Below are 17,061 nucleotides of genomic sequence, written 5' to 3' on the forward strand. Positions count from 1 at the left end.
CGATCTGAGAGCTCGGGCGGAGAGAGGGAGGACGGCGCGTGTTCGGGAGCCTCCGTGGGGAGCCGGCGGGCGCGTGGGGCCCTGCGGCCTGAGCTGGGAGGCAGCAGCCTGGCGGAGAGCGCGGCGCGGCCCAAACCCCTCCTCCCGGCAAACTTTCGGGAGGCCGGCTTTTCAAGGAAACGAAACCGAAATTGACCCAGAGCCATCTTGCTGCCGCAGACACCTGGCGTGGGGCGATGCGCGCGGCTGGGCGCTATGGAATCGAGGCAGGTAAGGGCGCCGCTCCTCCCCACTCGCGGGCTGCCTGCGCGGGCCGGGACGCACTCTCCGGGCGGCAGGGCCTGCGCCTCCACCCAGCCCCGCTCCCCTCGGCGGCGCGTGGCCAGCTCGGCCCCGGGCAGTGCGCTCATAGCCGAGGACCCTTTCCAGCACCCTTCCCACCCCGAGAGCCTTCGGGAGACCAAATCCAGCTAGCTGGTCATAGCTGGAGGAGGGAGTCCGTAACAGTTTTACTCAGTGTAGCTAAAGCCGGAAGCACAAATGGCCGCGCTGGAAGCTGCCAGGATCCCAGATACGCGGTGCTGAGCGGAGCCAGACTGGAGGCTTGAGACTGTGTGCACAGGCATATGGCACTGCAGAAAACAAAGCTGTGGGAAGGAAAACCGACCGTGGGTGCCAGGGCTGCACGAGGAGACTGATTGCCTGCCGGGGCCTTGAGAAGACCTGTGGGGAAGTGGAAGTGCTTTGCTTCTTGGTTGTGGTGTGGCCCGCCAAAGTCAGGGTCAGCTTTACTAAGTGCAGATCATGCCTCCGTTTTTAAAGTGTTATGTACCATTAATGTGTGTGTGTGTGTGTGTGTGTGTGTGTGTGTGTGTGTGTCTTTAAAAGCCCCTTTTTAGAGGGATTAGACACGAAGGAAAAGTGTCTCTTCGTGTACCCAGGTGATAAAGAGAGCTGGGCTTATCTCTTGATCGGAAATATGAAAGTTTAAAGGGAAAATTTGGAGGCAGTGTTTATTAAAAGATTTGTTACACAGTTTGCTCAGTAAATAAATAAGCGGGAGAGAAGTGAGCTCAAGCTTGGGAGTGACCACCCTTCAACGGCTGTCTGCATGACTGTTCTGAAGTGGGGCTTGGTTTTTAGGGGGTAGAGAACACAAAATTAATAATCTCCTTCCCTCTACTTTTCTTTGCTACCGTGGATCCAACTCAGGACCTTGCCCTTGCGAGGCAGGCAGCAGCACCACGGAGCTAAACCCCTAGCCCCCTCTACTTCTGATACCTCTTAAAATAGCTATTAATGGATCATTTCTTTTCTCTCTTTATTCATATGTGTGTGTGTGTGTATTCATGAGGTTCCTCATTTGTTTATAGTAGAAGAGATTAAAGCAGACATTTACTTTGCAACTTGCCTTTTTTATTCTATTTATTATGTTCCTAACTAAATCCATCACACATTTATAAAAGTTATGTGAATACTTTTCCACAGCATAAGTGTATTGTAACTTTGTCATTTCTTTTAAAGGTGAACAGTCAGATATTTGCCAGATTTTGGCTGAGAGTAGCAGTTTAAATCTAGAAATTATTTAGCTAGAAAATGACTGTAACTACCTTGAAACAAAGTATTTTTGTTTTGTTCTTGAGACAGGGTCTCACTGTGTAGACCAGGCTGGCCTCAAACTCCTGGCGATCCTTCTGGCTCAGCCTCCCAAGTGCTGGGATTACAGCTGTGTGTCACCATCCAGCCCAAAACAAAGTTCTTTTTCCAAGGTCACTTGAGACTAATCAGAAAACCCCTAAAGTTCTCATAATTAAGTTCTGTGGACTGGGCACTCTGTCTGTGTCACCTCTGGCCCTAGCACGGCGGGGCTGGGGTGCATGAGAGGAGAAAGGAGAGATGTGATGGGGTAGGGACGTCTTGTTCATGCAGCCATAAATTCGACAAATGTCGGTTCATTGTCACCTTGGCACCAGGTGTGAGGGAAACAGAGATGGCTGAGGTGTAGTCCTTGTCCCCCTGGCACTCACTGTAGAGTGAGTTCCAGCTCCAACCCCATCAGCACTGTACTGTGGAGATTGGGAGTGGGGTTGAGCGTAATTTCTAGGGCACCCCGTATTATTAATTACCCTTCAGATAAACTGCAATCTGTGTGTGCCATCGTTAGGTAAATGTTGTCACAGGTGTTCAAGGATAGGAAGCTCTGTGGTAATGCGGGGCTGGCCCTGGAAAACACGTCTCAGAGACGTGGACGAGCCTCGGCAGCTACCTGGTCAGACCATGGGGATGGGGGCAGGCAGGCGGGCAGCGGAGATAACTCACGTTTTTAGCTGTAATAACCCAGGAGGAGGAGAATGCCATCAACAGTAATAAAAACAGGAGAGGGGCTACCTTTGAGGAAAATGGTTAATTTGGGTTGGAACATGTGGCATTTGAGATAATGGCAGGGTATCTGAGCAGACAGATATCTAGCTAGGTAATTGGAAATTCAGATTGTGAGCTTCTGCACAAAGTGGAGATCCGTTAGGTTTGAGTTGCGTAAGAAAGCTACTTTAGCTGGGAAGTGGATGAAAGCAAGCTGGCTGACCGTTTGCTCAAGGCAGGGTGAGGGGTGTATGGAGCCAAATAGAGAAGAATTAGAAGTGGGACAGTGCACATGAGAAGCAGGTTCCAGCAGAGTTGGGAGTGAAGTCGTAGAGAACAGGAGTCAGCAGTCTATGGTCCACAGCCAAATCCAGTGCTCTACCTGTTTTTGTAAGTAAAGTTTTATGATTCATATGTGGCTGCTTTTGCACTAGAATGGCAGGCCTACCTGGCCCTTTGCGGAATATCTTCATGACACTGGAAGAGAGGTTCAGGATCTGAGGACTTGGTGGTGGTCTGGATTAGAGTAATAGTGGCACTGAAGGAGCAACTGGACTGGCCAAACACATGGCAGAAAGGTGAAGGAACAGCAGAGTTCAGAAGGCCAGTCTGTGGAGGCAGCCAGGGAAGGGGGGCTTCGCTGGGGGCAGAAATAGACCCTGCCAGCTGCACGCATCTGAGTGAGCCTGGGTACCACACAGTACAGTGTGCCGTGTTTATAAGGAAACCCTCCAGCTTCCTTAGAACCAAGTGCTGGTCCTCCCAGATGCCAGTGGCAAGCAGATGAGTCTCTGAGGTCCTGTAGCCCTTCCTTTCAGAGATCATTCTGCTGTTTTCTTTATACCTGGGAGACCGAGTGGGGGCAGGGTCATTCAGTAACTGACACTTCTTCTTTTGTCACGGTCACCCAGGTGACAGTTTGCAGTTTCTTTTGTTTTTTGGTACCAGGGATTGAACTTGGGTCCTTATGCTTGTGAGGCAGGAGGCAGAACCACTGAGTTAAATCCCCAGGCCTAGGGGGGTATATTTTTGAGACAGGGTCTCACTAGGTAGACCCAGGCTGGCCTTGAATTCACATCAGTCCTCCTGCCTCAGCCTCCCAAGTGCTGGGATCCTAGCTGTGCACTACCACGACAAGCCGGGTGACAGATTTTAGAGACAAGAGGGCTTGTATGGTTGGCACCCTGCCTTAAGTAGGGCTGATCTCATTGATTCCTTAGATCCTTAACTCCCTTGCCATTTTCATAGATTTGTTTTTGTTTATTTTCAAAGCTATTTATGTGTTTTCCTGATTTTTACGAGAGGATTTTTGGGAGTAGATAGAAAGGGTCCTTCTCAACTCCCTGAACTCTGTTGAGAGAGTAAGTTAGGTCATGGAGAAGCTGTGCTGAGGGAGCCAAACCTCCGGTGCTGTTGGAAGCCCTGTGGGCTCTGCCTCTTGCTCTGACGCCCCTTGGTGGCCCCTCGGCAGTGCTTCGGTGGGTGTTCTCATGCTAGCTAGCCGTCGGGCAGCTTCAGGGGCGGGGGCTGGTGGGGCCTCCACCGCAGCCCTGTTCACTCTCTTTCCTGCATCTTGTCCCACAGGGACACCGTTCCCACCCCAGCCAGGACAATGAGCATGGCAAGGCCACACAGCAGCCGTTGGGGCCAGGATCATACCTTAACAATTTCCAACTCCAGCAAATAGAGTTTCTCAAGGGCCGGCTTCCAGAAGTGCCCCTGCCTGGAAAACAGACACCATTACTGCCACTGCCACCACCATTCCTCCCAGGACTCTTCCCCGGATTCCGGCCAGGGTATCCAGGACCCCCTGCTGGAGGCGGGCAACTAGAGATCAGGGGTGTCCCCAGGGCGGCACCTTTCAGAAGGCCGAGGCTCCAGGTAGGATCCCAGTTTCCTTCACCACGCAGCAGAGTGCCATGGAGAGGTATTGATGGGATTTCCTCACAATTCCAGGACCTGAGCATCAGCCAGGATCAGGAGCAAAGGATCTTAGCAGTCTTGGAAGAGCTTGGAGAACAGTCAGCCACCACAGCACGTGATCTGGGCAGGAAGCTCAGGGTGCCGAAGAAGGAAGTCAATCACTTTTTATACTCCCTGGCGAAGAAGGGTAAGCTGCGAAGGGGGGCAGGAACACCCCCTTTATGGAGCATTGCAGCCTCAGTTCAGGCGCAGAACGAGCCTGGTGAAGCAGTGAGACCAGACATTCACAGCCCAGGAGCCCCAAACCCACAGCCCAGCTTGGGAGCTGAGGACAGAATCTCCAAGTCTGATTTAGAAGATCCTCCTGAGCCTTTTGACATGGCTGAGATCAAGGAGAAAATCTGTGCCTACCTGTTCAATGTATCTAACTCCTCTGCCCTGAATCTGGCTAAAAATATTGGCCTCACCAAGGCCCGAGATGTAAATACAGTGCTGACTGACTTGGAGAGGCAGGGGGATGTCTACAGGCAAGGGGCAACACCTGGCATATGGCACCTGACAGACAAGAAGCGTGAGAGGATGCAAGTCAGGAGAAACGTGCACAGTGTCCCTGCGGCCACACCACCTGCTGTTTCCGAGCCTAGAAAAAGTGCCGCACTCCCCCCCTGTCACTTAGCCCCATCAGATGCTTCAAACAAGGTCGTGGCCACAGCAAAGGTGCAGAATGGGCAGGAGCCTGTCGTAAAGCTAGAAAGTAGAGAAGAGGCCCGACCAAGACCAATGAGACTGAGGCCACCGTTCTATCACGGTAACCCTTCAAAAGCAGGGTATGTGGACTTTGAAAATGGCCAGTGGGCCACAGATGACATCCCAGATGATTTGAACAGTATCCGCGCAGCACCAGGTGAGTTTCGAGCCATCATGGAGATGCCCTCCTTCTACAGCCCTGGCTTGCCACGGTGTTCATCCTACAAGAAGCTGACAGAGTGCCAGCTGAAGAACCCCGTCAGCGGGCTGTTAGAGTATGCACAGTTCACTAGTCAGACCTGTGAGTTCCACCTCATAGAGCAGAGCGGACCGTCCCATGAACCTCGGTAAGAGACCACCAGGAGCTGTGCCTCGGGTTGGGGTCAGGCACTCACTCACTCTGGACCCAGTCTCAGCTGACTTGTGAGCAGGGCACTTTGGTGGCCTTTTTTTTCTGTTTTTCTCCTTTTTGGCTAAATCACCTTCTCTTGGCCCTTCTCCAGGTGATGAGCAGGGATTTGGCCAGCTTCGTGGCTGAGCAAAGAGGAGGTTCTGTAGACATGATTGGCTTGCATGCATCTGTATCATACCTGCCTCCTAAGGTGTCCAGATGTGATGGAGATTGAACCCCGCCCACCCTTCCTGGGTACTCTCCCCTCCCCTCCAAGCTAAGTTCCTGAGGCAAGTGTAGGAGCAGGTGGGTTGGGGCAGGCTGTACACAATGAGGGAGGCTGTGCTGCCAGTGAGTGGGCAGGGAGAGGCTGTGCAGAGCATGCACGGCTGCCTGCTGCTGCTAGAGGTGGCAGTTCTAATTTTACACACCACCTCTTCACAGATAGGTGGGCCAGCACTTGCTGCTGCTCCTGAGCTGAGGAATCAGTTCCCCAACTCAGATGGCGAGCCGAACCTTGCACTGGGTGGTCCCAGATCAGGGGACAGACAGCCGGGCCCAGAAAGGGACTGCTGAAAGGCCTGGCAGAGACTGACACTGAGTGGCAGGGTGCAGCCAGAGAACCAGTGAGGATGGGAGATGCCACCCACCTTTGCACGGTCCTGTGCCATATTAACGGGTGTGCTCGTGAAGCAAACGTCATGGAGACAAACTGAGACAGCTCCATCGTAGGCAGTGCCATCTAGCGGGACCACTCTCGTATGTGTGGTCCATCGTTGGCTGAAATGTGTGTGCCTGTGCACGTGCCTGTGTCCGTGCAGGCTTGTGTCTCTGGGTAAGGAGTCCCGTCTGTGGCCCTGACTCCTCATCTAACTATTCTCAGCACCAAGTTGCCACTGCAGGGAAACTGTGGAGCATGGGGGTGTGTGAGCCCAGAAGCTAGCAGGTCCAGGACTGGTTTGTCCCTGCTCGGGAAGAGCCTGGGTGGCTGGCGTGCTCTTTCTTTCCCTGAGTGCTCTCCATGGTTGGGGGAGAGCCATGATCTTGTGTTTAGTAATTATTTGGATGTCAGGTATAAGAAAAGTTGATACCACATTCAAGTATTTCAGAAGACCTAGGAAATAAGAAATTTGACCTCCTTTAATAAATGAAATCTCAAGATCCATCAAAAAGCTGAACAGATTGAGCAGCTTGAACAAAAGAGGCCTAGGCCTAGTCCAGAGGCCTAGAATAAATACTTTTTGGTTTTGTGTATAACAAGGAAAATTCATCTCAGATTTGGGGTCTAGGATGATTCAAAACAAGCTGTAAGTGATGTGCTCCCCGGCAAGTTAGGGTCCCTTCACCCCACTTCAGTAGCCTGCTGCTCTTCCCCTCACGTCCAGCTCCCCTTCAGGTCTCGGATAAGGGGCAGGCGTGAGATGTATGAGGTTGGGCTGTACAGTACCTCTGCTACATTTTGCAGTGCCACGGTCAAGCCCAAGGCTGTGTGCCTGCTAGGCAAGCACCTGACCACTCAGCCACACCCCAGCCCTTTTCTTTGGGTCTCCCTTGAGGAGGCCAGTGTGCCACAGTTGCTCAAGGCTGGAGGCCTAGTTGCTTACAGGACTATGATGATGATTTTAGCCCATCACTTCTTATAGAGACTTTATTTTATTTTATAGCTAAGGGATAGCAAGTTTCCCCTGAGCAAGGTTTGTATTGCCTTCCTGTTGCTCAGCTTGCTCCACTGAGCTATATGGAGAGAGTCATTAGTTGCTTTGCTCCCAAAAGAAGCTACAATCCAGGCAGTGGTGCACACCCATAATTCTAGCTACTGGTGTGGTGGAGGCAGGAGGAGCACAAGTTCAAGGCCAGCCTGGACAACTCAGTGAGACCCTGTCTCGTAATTTAAAAAAACAAAATCGGGCTGAGGATGTAGCTCAGAGGTAGCATACGTATTTGCCTAGCATGCATGAGGCCCCGATTTGATTCCCCATCTCCATCCCTACCCCTACCAAAATGAAGCAATGGGCCAGGCTGACCTTCCGAAGTGATAGGAGCTCCTGGGCCTGCTCTCCGTCTCTTCTGCAAGTCAAAACACCCTTAGTGCAGCAGAACGTTGTGGGTAGACATTGCTTTGGAAAAAGCACAGGGCAGGTTGAGCCTGGGTTCACACATCTGATTGCTTTCCACCAAGATTTAAATACCAGGTTGTCATCAGTGGCCGAGAGTTTCCCCCAGCTGAAGCTGGCAGCAAGAAAGTGGCAAAGCAGGATGCAGCCATGAAAGCTATGACAATTCTGCTTCGGGAAGCCAAAGCTCAGGACAGTGGGAAGCCCGAAGATTTATCCCTCTGTTCCACAGAGGTGGAGTCAGAGAAGGTATGTGTCTGCCCTCCTGGGGACATCAGTTCACGGTTGATGTCTGGGAAGGGGCGGTGTTAACTGGCCCTGGAAGGGCTCCCAGCCTGGATAGTCACAGCCTTCCCTGGGCAGCACGTACCTCACCAGCTGGCCTTTCTGCCTCACCTGGCTCCTCTTTGGCTCCTTTCCCGACCTGACTGGATTTCCAGTGTCCGAAAGAGACCCGAAGGGCCATAGACCTCTAGGAGTAGCCTTCCCTTCCCACCACACCTCGGAAATCCCCGTCGGCCCCTTCCTCTGGACAGCCATCCCCCAACATTGTGCTGTGCAGAAGAAATTTTCCCATTCCACCTCCTCTGCTGTGCTGGACTGACGAGTGTTTTCTTAGCTTTGTTTTTTTTGTTTTATTTTTTTCTTCTTGTCTCGTTTTCTCCAGACAGCAGAACCCCAGCCCCCCACCCCTTCAGCCTCATCCTTGTTTTCTGGGAAGAGCCCTGTCACAACCCTGCTCGAGTGTATGCACAAATTGGGGAACTCCTGTGAATTCCGTCTCCTATCCAAAGAAGGACCTGCCCACGACCCCAAGTATGTCTGTGTGCCAGGTCTCTGCTGTGGTTTACTCGGGAAGCAAGACAGACACGTTTTCCTCCTCCCCTCCTCAGAGGTGGCAGATTTCTTAGTGCGCAGTTTTTCTGTGGGCCCCTCAGGGCCTGGTTGCAGAGACTGAGATTAGGAATTTAAAAGAACCAAGCGTTCGTGAGGCTCCCAGCTTGGAGGTCACTGTTGGTAGGGACGTACATGTGTCAGAGAAGGTTCTAGCGCTTACTGTGGCTTCCTGGTAGAGTCCTTGTTTAACATGTGCAAGGCCCTGGGTTCAATCCCAGCACCAAAAGAAAAGAAAGGGGGGAAAAAAAGACAGGGACAAAGAAGGTTCCCAGAGTTGAAGTCAGGGCGATACTTGCACGGTGGGGGGTGTTGTTAGCCAGGCTGAGAGCCACTGGGCAGGAGGCAGTGAGGGGCACTGGCTCTGAGTGAAGTGTCAGGTAGCAGGGGCCATCAGCCTGATGAGCCAGACGCATCTCAGTTTGCCCTTTTCCTTATTTCCTGTCAGGTTCCAGTACTGTGTTGCAGTGGGGGCCCAAACTTTCCCCACTGTGAGCGCCCCCAGCAAAAAGGTGGCAAAGCAGATGGCAGCAGAGGAAGCCATGAAGGCCTTGCATGAAGAAGCCACCAGCGTGGCTGACAACCAGGTGGGGCATTTTCCTGCTCAGAAGTTCCCGGTTGTGTTTGGTTTTTTTTTTTTGGTACAGGGTATTGAACTCAGGATCTTGTGCTTACAAGGAAGGTGACAGAACCACTGAGCTAAATCTCCGGCCCTGCTCCCAGTTGTTTTTAGTGGCTGAGCGTGAGTCCCTCGGTTTCCTGACATGATTCTGCTTTCTCTTTGGCTGATTCTCTAGTCTGAAAGTGCGAACTCGGAATCGCTGGAGACTTCAGAGTCTGGGGTGCCCAGCAGTATCCGGAGGGTCAGTGAGCTTGTCAGGTACCTGAACACCAACCCCGTGGGTGGCCTGCTGGAGTACGCCCGCTCACACGGCTTCGCCGCCGAGTTCAAGCTGGTTGACCAGTCAGGACCTCCGCACGAGCCAAAGTGAGTGTCCTGTCCCGGGCAGGGGCCGCACCCTGGGACAGAGGCTGTCAGCCGTGGCACAGGAGGCCAGGAAGTAAACACGTCAGCCGGTGGGCACAGCTCCTCGGAAGGCATGAATGAGCTGTCTCGAAAGTACCCACTCCGCAGCCAGCATGATCCTGTCAGATCTTGTAAATTAATATGAAGTTTTGAAGGAGTATATAGAAAAATCATTCAATCTGATTGATAAAGTGTAGTGAAAAATCTTAATTCTATCCCAGACTTCTAGTTTCTCTCCCACTCCCACCCTCTGTTAACTGTAAGTCTGCCTAGAAATTTCTATGTGTAACCTTTCCTTTCTTTCTTTATCTTTTTTTGAGACAAGGTCTCACTATGTAGTTGAGACTGACCTAGAACTCACTGTGTAGGCCCAGACTAGTCTCGAATTTACAGCGATCCTCCTGCCTCAGCCTCCCAAGTGCTGGGATTACTGGCGTGCACCACCACACCCAGCTTTCCTTTCTTTCTTTCCTTTTTTTTTGGTCATCGTACAGGTCGAACCCAGGGCCTCATGCTAGGCAGTGCTCTGCCACTGCGCTACGCATTGCACCCTGTGCAGCTTCCTCGGTGCTTCTTGCACCATCACCACCCAGCATGCACAGCCCGACAGCCACATAACACTCACTGTACAATTATCTATTAAAAGCCAGGCATGGTGGTGCATCCTGTCATCCCAGCACTCTGGGAGGCTGAGGCAGGAGGAATTACAAGTTTCAGTCCTGCCTGGGTAACTTCAGGACTTAGTAAGACCCTGTCTCTACATAAAAAATGAGAGATAGCTGAAGATGCAGCTTAACGTGAAGGCCTTGGGAGGGGGTTGCTTATTAAATAAGAGACATGAAAGATCTTTCCTAAAGTGGATCTCTAAGCACCACAATCCAGTTTTAAGATGTAGAGAATTGCTGTTACCTTGGAAGCCACCCCCACCCCAGCACAATTTATTCCACCAACTTCCAGTGACATTTAGGTGTTTTGGCTACACAGCTAGAAACCCTTCTCCATGAATGTCCTTGTACCGTGTGCCTTTGCTTACACTGTAAAACCACAATGTACATTTTTAGGAGTGAAATTTCTAGGCCACGGGTTATATACACTTTTCTGTTTTAAATTCTTTATATAGGTAATAGACTATTAAAACTACAAAAACTCACCGTCAGTCTCCCATTGGCCTGACCGTAGTCTCCTGTTTACACCTTCTGAAGTCATCATCCCCTCACCCTAAGTGATTATGAATCTTTCCTGAGCATATCTGTACAAACACGGCAAGCGCATTCCTCCCACACTTACAACACAGCGTGCATTCAGGCATTGCCTGGCAGCTCGCATATTACACAGCAGTATCACGGAGCACACTTTCACTGCGATCTCATTAAGCCGTCCCTGTGATGGGTATCGGAGGCCCTGCAGCAGATCCCGAGCTCCTGCTCAGTGCTACGACGATGACACGAGGCAAGAAAAGAGCCAGAGACGGGGAAACTGGGATGACCAGTGCTCTGGCCAGCCAAATCCGTGGGTAGTTATTGGTGACACGGTTGATCATTGTGAAGTTGGAGTGAGGGGCTGCGTGAAAGGCCTGCGTATGGTTGCCAGGGACTCGTTGCTGACGCAGGTGAGGCTTGTAAGAGAAGAGACAAAGCATTCTTCATTTGGGAACAGAATTAGGGTGTGAGGCACTCTGCCCCCGGCTGCCGTGTTATCTAGTCATGCAGGCTTTGGTCAGACTCACTTCTCAAAGCAAGCTCACTGTGGGGTGACTTCACAGCCTGCTTTGGCCATGATCCGTGGGGTGGTCTGCCACAGAGGAGCGCTTGGATTATTTCTAAATCTTTGCTTATAAATAATGCCACCATACATCACATGTTCATAAGCATTTGAAAATTTTGCAAATGTGCCAGTGTTCCCTCCAATATCCGGTTCCGTATGTCTTCAGTAGTAAGTGACGCCACTCGTGTTTGTATGTTACTTGCACGTCCTTTTCTGTGAACTCCCTGTTCGTCTTCATGCAGTGTTTGTTTCTGTTTTGGTTGGTTGGGTTTTCTTGGGTTGCTGCTCTTTATTGGTCTGGCAGGTAGAGCCTTTAACATCTCAAGAACACCAGCCCTTTGGTTAGCATTGCCCGGTGTAGAACCCTCGGCGCAGAGGGCCGCAGGAGGCCCTCGTCACCCGCTTGCCCTAGTGGGAGCCACTTGGGAAGGAGAGGCACAGTCTTGCTCCAGCTGCTGCTCTTGTGGATTTTTCTTCCACCCTGAGCTTTAAGCTCATTTCTTCATGTTCAGTCCATTTCTTCTTTCTCTTCTCCGAGATCTCCTGTAAGACTTTTCCTGGGACTTGACGTCGGTCATTCATTCGGGATGGAAGAACCTCCTTTGCTGGAGACTGGACCCAAGCCCTGTGCACAGAGCTGCACCCCCACCCCTTTTTCATGTCTTATTCTGAGATGGGGTCTCAGGCGGGGTTTGAGACAGAGAATAAGTTTCCCAGGCTGGGCACACACTTGCGAGCCTCCTGCCTCAGCCTCCCTCCCCAGAATGTAAAATAGGAAAACGTTCTTCCCAAGTGTGCAGCAGACACGGATCATAACACAGTACCGTGTGGGCAGCATGCAGTATGTTGTGGGCATGGAGCACCGGCCTCCGCGCTCCTGGGAGCCCAGGCTGCTTGTTGCCCATCACAGCAGCAGCACGCGTGGCTTCCTCCCTCCTGTGTGCTGCGGGGCCCTGTTTCTCCTTTCTTTTGGTGACTTTGACTGAATTCATGACTTTGATACTCCAAGTGCTGGAGTCCAAGAGCTACGTGTGTCTCCTGCCCAGAACTTCTCCACACTCAAGATGCCTCTTGGAGGACACTCTCTTGTCACTTCTGCTGAGGCAGACTTCTCTAGCGTGACAAGCCCGAAGCAGAACTCCCGGTTTTTGCCTCCTTCACTTCTTCTCCTGCAGTCGGCTCTGTCTCAGCAAATGAGATCACTGTCTGTTCAATGCTTAGACCAAAACCTTGAGGGTCACCTTTCCTCCCCTCCGTGCCCTCCACCTCCTTCAGCCACACCATCTTTAAGCTCTGTTGGTTACACCTGTAATTTATTTTCTCCTGTGTGTGCAGGGCTGGGGATCAAACCCAGGGCCCTGCCCATGCTTAGGCAAGTGCTGTACCACGAAGCTGCACTCCCAGCCCAACACTGACTGCCCCACCTCGGCATCAGTGCTCCAGACTAAGTCGCTGTCTTCCTGGAGGCCTGGCTGGCCTCTCCTGGATTCCCCGAGTGCCTCTGTCTGTTAGTAGCAGAGTCACACAGAAGTGTGCAACCTCTCATCTGATAAGTGTTACAGAGGGCTGCGTGGCCTGGCAGAGAGGTCTGCGGCCTGACCTCACTCAGGACGAGGAGGGCTTCCCTCAGCATGGGCCGAGCTGAGCCCTTACGGATGCCCAAGGGAGGAAGGGCTCGAGGCAAAGGACACAGTGCTGCTGGCCTTATGTCCGTGGATTCAACTGAGCGCAGGCTGTCGATTCCATCTGTACTGAGCACAGGCAGACCTATTATTATTCCTAAGCCATGCACTACGACAAGTGCTTATGGAGCACTTGCGCCATATTGGGTGCTGCAGGTGTCCAGAGACGAGTCTGAGTATGCTGGCGCGTGGCACGGGTCACGGCAGATAGTGCACCGTCTTCCATAAAGGACGTGGCATCCTCTGGTGCGGGTACCATTGGGAGGCTGGACCTTGTCCCCCGTGGGTGTCAGGAGATATCTGTGTATCCTAGGGGGAGGAGGGCAGAGTGAGCAGGGGCTGTCCATGGCCAGCCTGGGGGTCACCTGGCGCTTTCCCACAGAAGCAGGAGAGCGGGGAAGCTCTGTGTGGTGGGTACTGGCCCCCTCACACTCCTCCCTTTCCTAACATCTCCACAGATCGTCTTTCCTACTCAGAGAGAACCATTTTGGATCTTGGTGTCAGATTCCCACCAAAACCTCAGTCCCTCTGATAACCTTCCCTCCCACTGGAGAAAGCAGCAGCAGTCCTAAGAGAAATAACCCTCGCCATCCCGCTCCTCCTGAGCTATGTCCGTGGCAGGTGTGAGGGAAGCACTTCCCGCCCCTGGGCCCTGTACCCTCTGTCCTGTCTGCTCTGGTCCTGCATTTGCTGCTCCAGCAGCGTCTCCCTCCCACCTGGGTCTTCGGGATCTGTGCACAGGACCATCTTTCCGGGATCCACCTCAGTTCCCTGTCTCTCTCCTGGCCAAGCCTCTTAAAGCAGCTATTCCTACTTACTGTCACTTTCCTAACGCATTCTGCTAAAAAGTGACCACCCGCCACATGTGGTTATAGAGCATGTGAAGTGTGGCTGTGACCGAAGGGCTGAATTATTAATCATATTTAATTTTAATCTGTTTAAACACAGTAGTCTCTTATGGTTAGTGGCTGCCATTTTGGACAGCACAACCCTAAAGGCTTGCAATCATATAATCTTAAAATCCAGGATAATCATCGAAGCTGGGTGCCCACCAGTGCATTAGGGTCTAGTTGGAGGCCAGGATTCTTGAAACCTTGTGTGGCAGATTTCCAAGCTATTTGGCTCCTTCATGCCCTTCCTGTGTCTGCACTTCCCCGCCCCCCGTCTGCATCCATCAGCAGAGCCCCAGGTCCCCCCGGGTCCACCATGTGCTTGCCAGGACTCAGAGTAACTTTCCAGGACAGCTTGGTCCCTGGCCTGCAGCTCGTCTTGACATGAGGACCTCTTCAGGCTTCAGGAGCTAATCAGGAGACAGGCAAGGCAATGCATTTGGGTCCTTTAAAAATCAGTGCGTGAAGTAAGAGTGACTCAGCTGGGGAGAGTATTCCCATCTTCTGCTTAGGAAGAAAGCCCATCTTCGGTGCTAGTTCTTCAGAATCTCATTGGTACTCCTCGATCTTTACTGTGAAGACAGGCTTGAGAGTTCTCACAGGTACAGTGCCACACCTAGTCAGAATTTAACACGGTTGTATCATATTCCATTTTACAGCCACCTTCAAGTGGTACCACTTTCCCATTTACAGTAATGATACAAAATTTCCTTTTTAAATGTGTGTGCGTTCTTAGAGAGTTGATTTAGAGAAAAATATTAAGTAATAGTTCAAGCCTGTTGCACTTCATGCCCCAAATCTGGGAAATACTGCCTTAGAAATTGACCTGCAAGACTGATGGGTCCGTATGTTTGCAAGACTGGCCATTTCTTAAGCAAAACTAGGGCCAGGGATTTAGCTCACTGTTTCCGCTTCCTGCCTCTTGAGCAAAACCTCGCTGTCAAGGTCTGGTGCCTATCTTCATCCTGTTTCTCATCCCAAAGGTTCGTTTACCAAGCAAAAGTTGGGGGCCGCTGGTTTCCAGCCGTCTGCGCACACAGCAAGAAGCAAGGCAAGCAGGAAGCAGCGGACGCGGCCCTCCGTGTCTTGATTGGGGAGAACGAGAAGGCAGAACGCATGGGTTTCACAGAGGTAACCCCAGTGACAGGGGCCAGTCTCAGAAGAACTATGCTCCTCCTCTCCAGGTCCCCAGATGCACAGCCAAAGACAGTTAAGACGTCTACCTTTGGTGCTATCTTTCCAGGGGTGGGAGGCCCTGTGATAACCGGGTCACTGCTGTCACGTGCCTTGCGCCTAGGCTTTAGCACGAGCCGCCGTGCAGCGTGTAACAGGACGCTGAGGTGAGAGGGGAAGATGCCTCAGCGTCGGGTATCTGCGTGCCTTGACACTGTGCTGCCTGTCCCCACAGCTCCCGCTCACTGGCAGCACCTTCCACGACCAGATCGCAATGCTGAGCCACCGGTGCTTCAACACCCTCACCAATAGTTTCCAGCCCTCCTTGCTTGGCCGGAAGATCCTGGCCGCCATCATCATGAAGAAGGACTCAGAGGACATGGGTGTGGTGGTCAGCTTGGGGACAGGTTCGTGTTCCTAGGTGCCTCTCCCAGAGTCTGGCAGGCCCAAGGTAGGGGCAAGGCCTCACTTCACACGCTGTGCCATCCCTGCGTGCCAGCACGGTGGCACTAAACGTCTTTGGATTGTGGAGCATTTCAGAGTTTTGAATAAGGGATGCTCAACTGGTAAGCTCTGCAGAAATATTCCAAAATCCAAGAAACTCTGAAATCCAAAGCAGCTGGTTGCATGCATGTTGGATAAGGGCTGCATAACCTCCGCTTTGTTTCAGCTGCGGTCAGTTGGTGAGGTTTGCTCAGTGGGACTGGCCCTGCCTCAGCCGTAAGACCCTGCTGCCTTCCCAAGCTCGCCAGCATGTGCTTTCAGTTACTCCACTCTGCTTTAATTGCCTTCCCAGGGAATCGCTGTGTGAAAGGAGACTCTCTCAGCCTGAAGGGAGAAACCGTCAATGACTGCCATGCAGAAATTATCTCCCGGAGGGGCTTCATCAGGTGAGCGAGCTCAGCGTGGCCCCTCGGCCTGGCTGCAGTCCACGCACCCCTGCCCACCCGCCTTGGCCCAGCAGACAAGGCCCCACCAGCTGGGCGCACCCTTCACCTCACTCTCACACGGGAGCCTGTCTGGCCAGCAACCCTCACCTGGCTGCATCCCCTTAGCCCCTTTTTTAGCCTTTTTCTGCTAACTCCACTTCGTGCCCTTCTTCAAGACTCACGTGTCCGTCTGGGGCTGGGGCAACCTTCACCTCCATCTGAGGAGCTGTCGACAGCCCGGACACGCTGCCCACCTCTCCTGGTTCAGCTCATCCTCACTGTGTGGAAGGAGAAGCTCGGAATAGCAACAGCCTCCTGTAAAGCTTCAGTCAGTTTTCTTTGCGGTCCCCATAACCTCCATAGTGCGTTCCCCCCACAGAAACAGACAGACCCAAGAGGCTGCTGTTGCTATATGAACTGTGGAGGCCCCGGGACCGGAAGTCTGCGCTGTGCGGCTCTGCCTTCCCTGGGCTCAGTAGTCAGATCGTAGCGGCACAGGCCGCTCTCCCCGGGGTGGAACCCAGCTTCCTGACCACACTTTGTCTCTGCAGGTTTCTCTACAGCGAGTTAATGAAATACAACTCCCAGACTGCAAAGGATAGTATATTTGAGCCTGCTAGGGGAGGAGAGAAACTCCAAATAAAAAAGTCTGTTTCGTTTCATCTTTACATCAGGTCTGTAGCACCTCTCTTGCTGCCAGAGCAGCCCCCTGGGCCCCAGGAGTGGTCCCCATGCTATCCTGGCCACTAACCCTGCCCTCATCCAGTGGCCACAGCCCACGGCTCCGTACACTTCCCCCCGCTGCTCTGAGCCCCAGGAAGGTGGAGGGGAGCCAGCCTGGTGGCACAGAGGGAGGTTGCTGACTGGACAGCCCTACTTTGCAGCACCGCCCCGTGTGGCGATGGCGCTCTCTTCGACAAGTCCTGTAGTGACCGGGCTGTGGAAAGCACAAATTCTCGCCACTACCCTGTCTTCGAGAATCCCAAGCAAGGCAAGCTCCGCACAAAGGTGGAGAATGGTGAGTGACCTACAGGAGAGAGGAGGCGCCGGGGAGGGGGCGCCGGCTGGGAACCGGAGGGGCTCCCCTGGGGTGTCCGCAGGCTGTGAGCAGGGCAGGAGGGCCTGGGCAGGTGGCGCAGGGACGCTGAGGGCCTGGCTGTCCAGCC

General features: G+C 52.6%; 1 protein-coding gene across 5 annotated transcripts in view; it reads left to right on the top strand.

Annotated features, from left to right (window-relative positions):
• Window positions 1-17,061, top strand: part of Adar (adenosine deaminase RNA specific) — a 22,518-nt gene continuing 5,457 nt past the window's right edge. Inside the window, exons 1-12 of one of the 5 annotated variants that reach the window (XM_010643928.3) lie at window positions 2-266; window positions 3,946-4,242; window positions 4,318-5,378; window positions 7,602-7,785; window positions 8,204-8,352; window positions 8,879-9,017; window positions 9,228-9,418; window positions 14,777-15,002; window positions 15,202-15,373; window positions 15,763-15,856; window positions 16,447-16,569; window positions 16,780-16,913. In XM_010643928.3, the coding sequence (XP_010642230.1) occupies window positions 237-266; window positions 3,946-4,242; window positions 4,318-5,378; window positions 7,602-7,785; window positions 8,204-8,352; window positions 8,879-9,017; window positions 9,228-9,418; window positions 14,777-15,002; window positions 15,202-15,373; window positions 15,763-15,856; window positions 16,447-16,569; window positions 16,780-16,913 (2,800 nt within the window). In that variant the 5' untranslated portion in view covers window positions 2-236. Of the gene's footprint in view, window positions 271-3,945; window positions 5,379-7,601; window positions 7,786-8,203; window positions 8,353-8,878; window positions 9,018-9,227; window positions 9,419-14,776; window positions 15,003-15,201; window positions 15,374-15,762; window positions 15,857-16,446; window positions 16,570-16,779; window positions 16,914-17,061 lie in introns of all 5 variants that reach the window. The other 4 variants (XM_010643930.3, XM_010643929.3, XM_033758209.1 and 1 more) reach the window with 4 other exon arrangements.

The sequence above is a fragment of the Fukomys damarensis genome, unplaced genomic scaffold (genome assembly GCF_012274545.1).
Source record: "Fukomys damarensis isolate Sample0158 unplaced genomic scaffold, DMR_v1.0_HiC HiC_scaffold_33, whole genome shotgun sequence".
NCBI classification, from domain to species: Eukaryota; Metazoa; Chordata; class Mammalia; order Rodentia; family Bathyergidae; genus Fukomys; species Fukomys damarensis.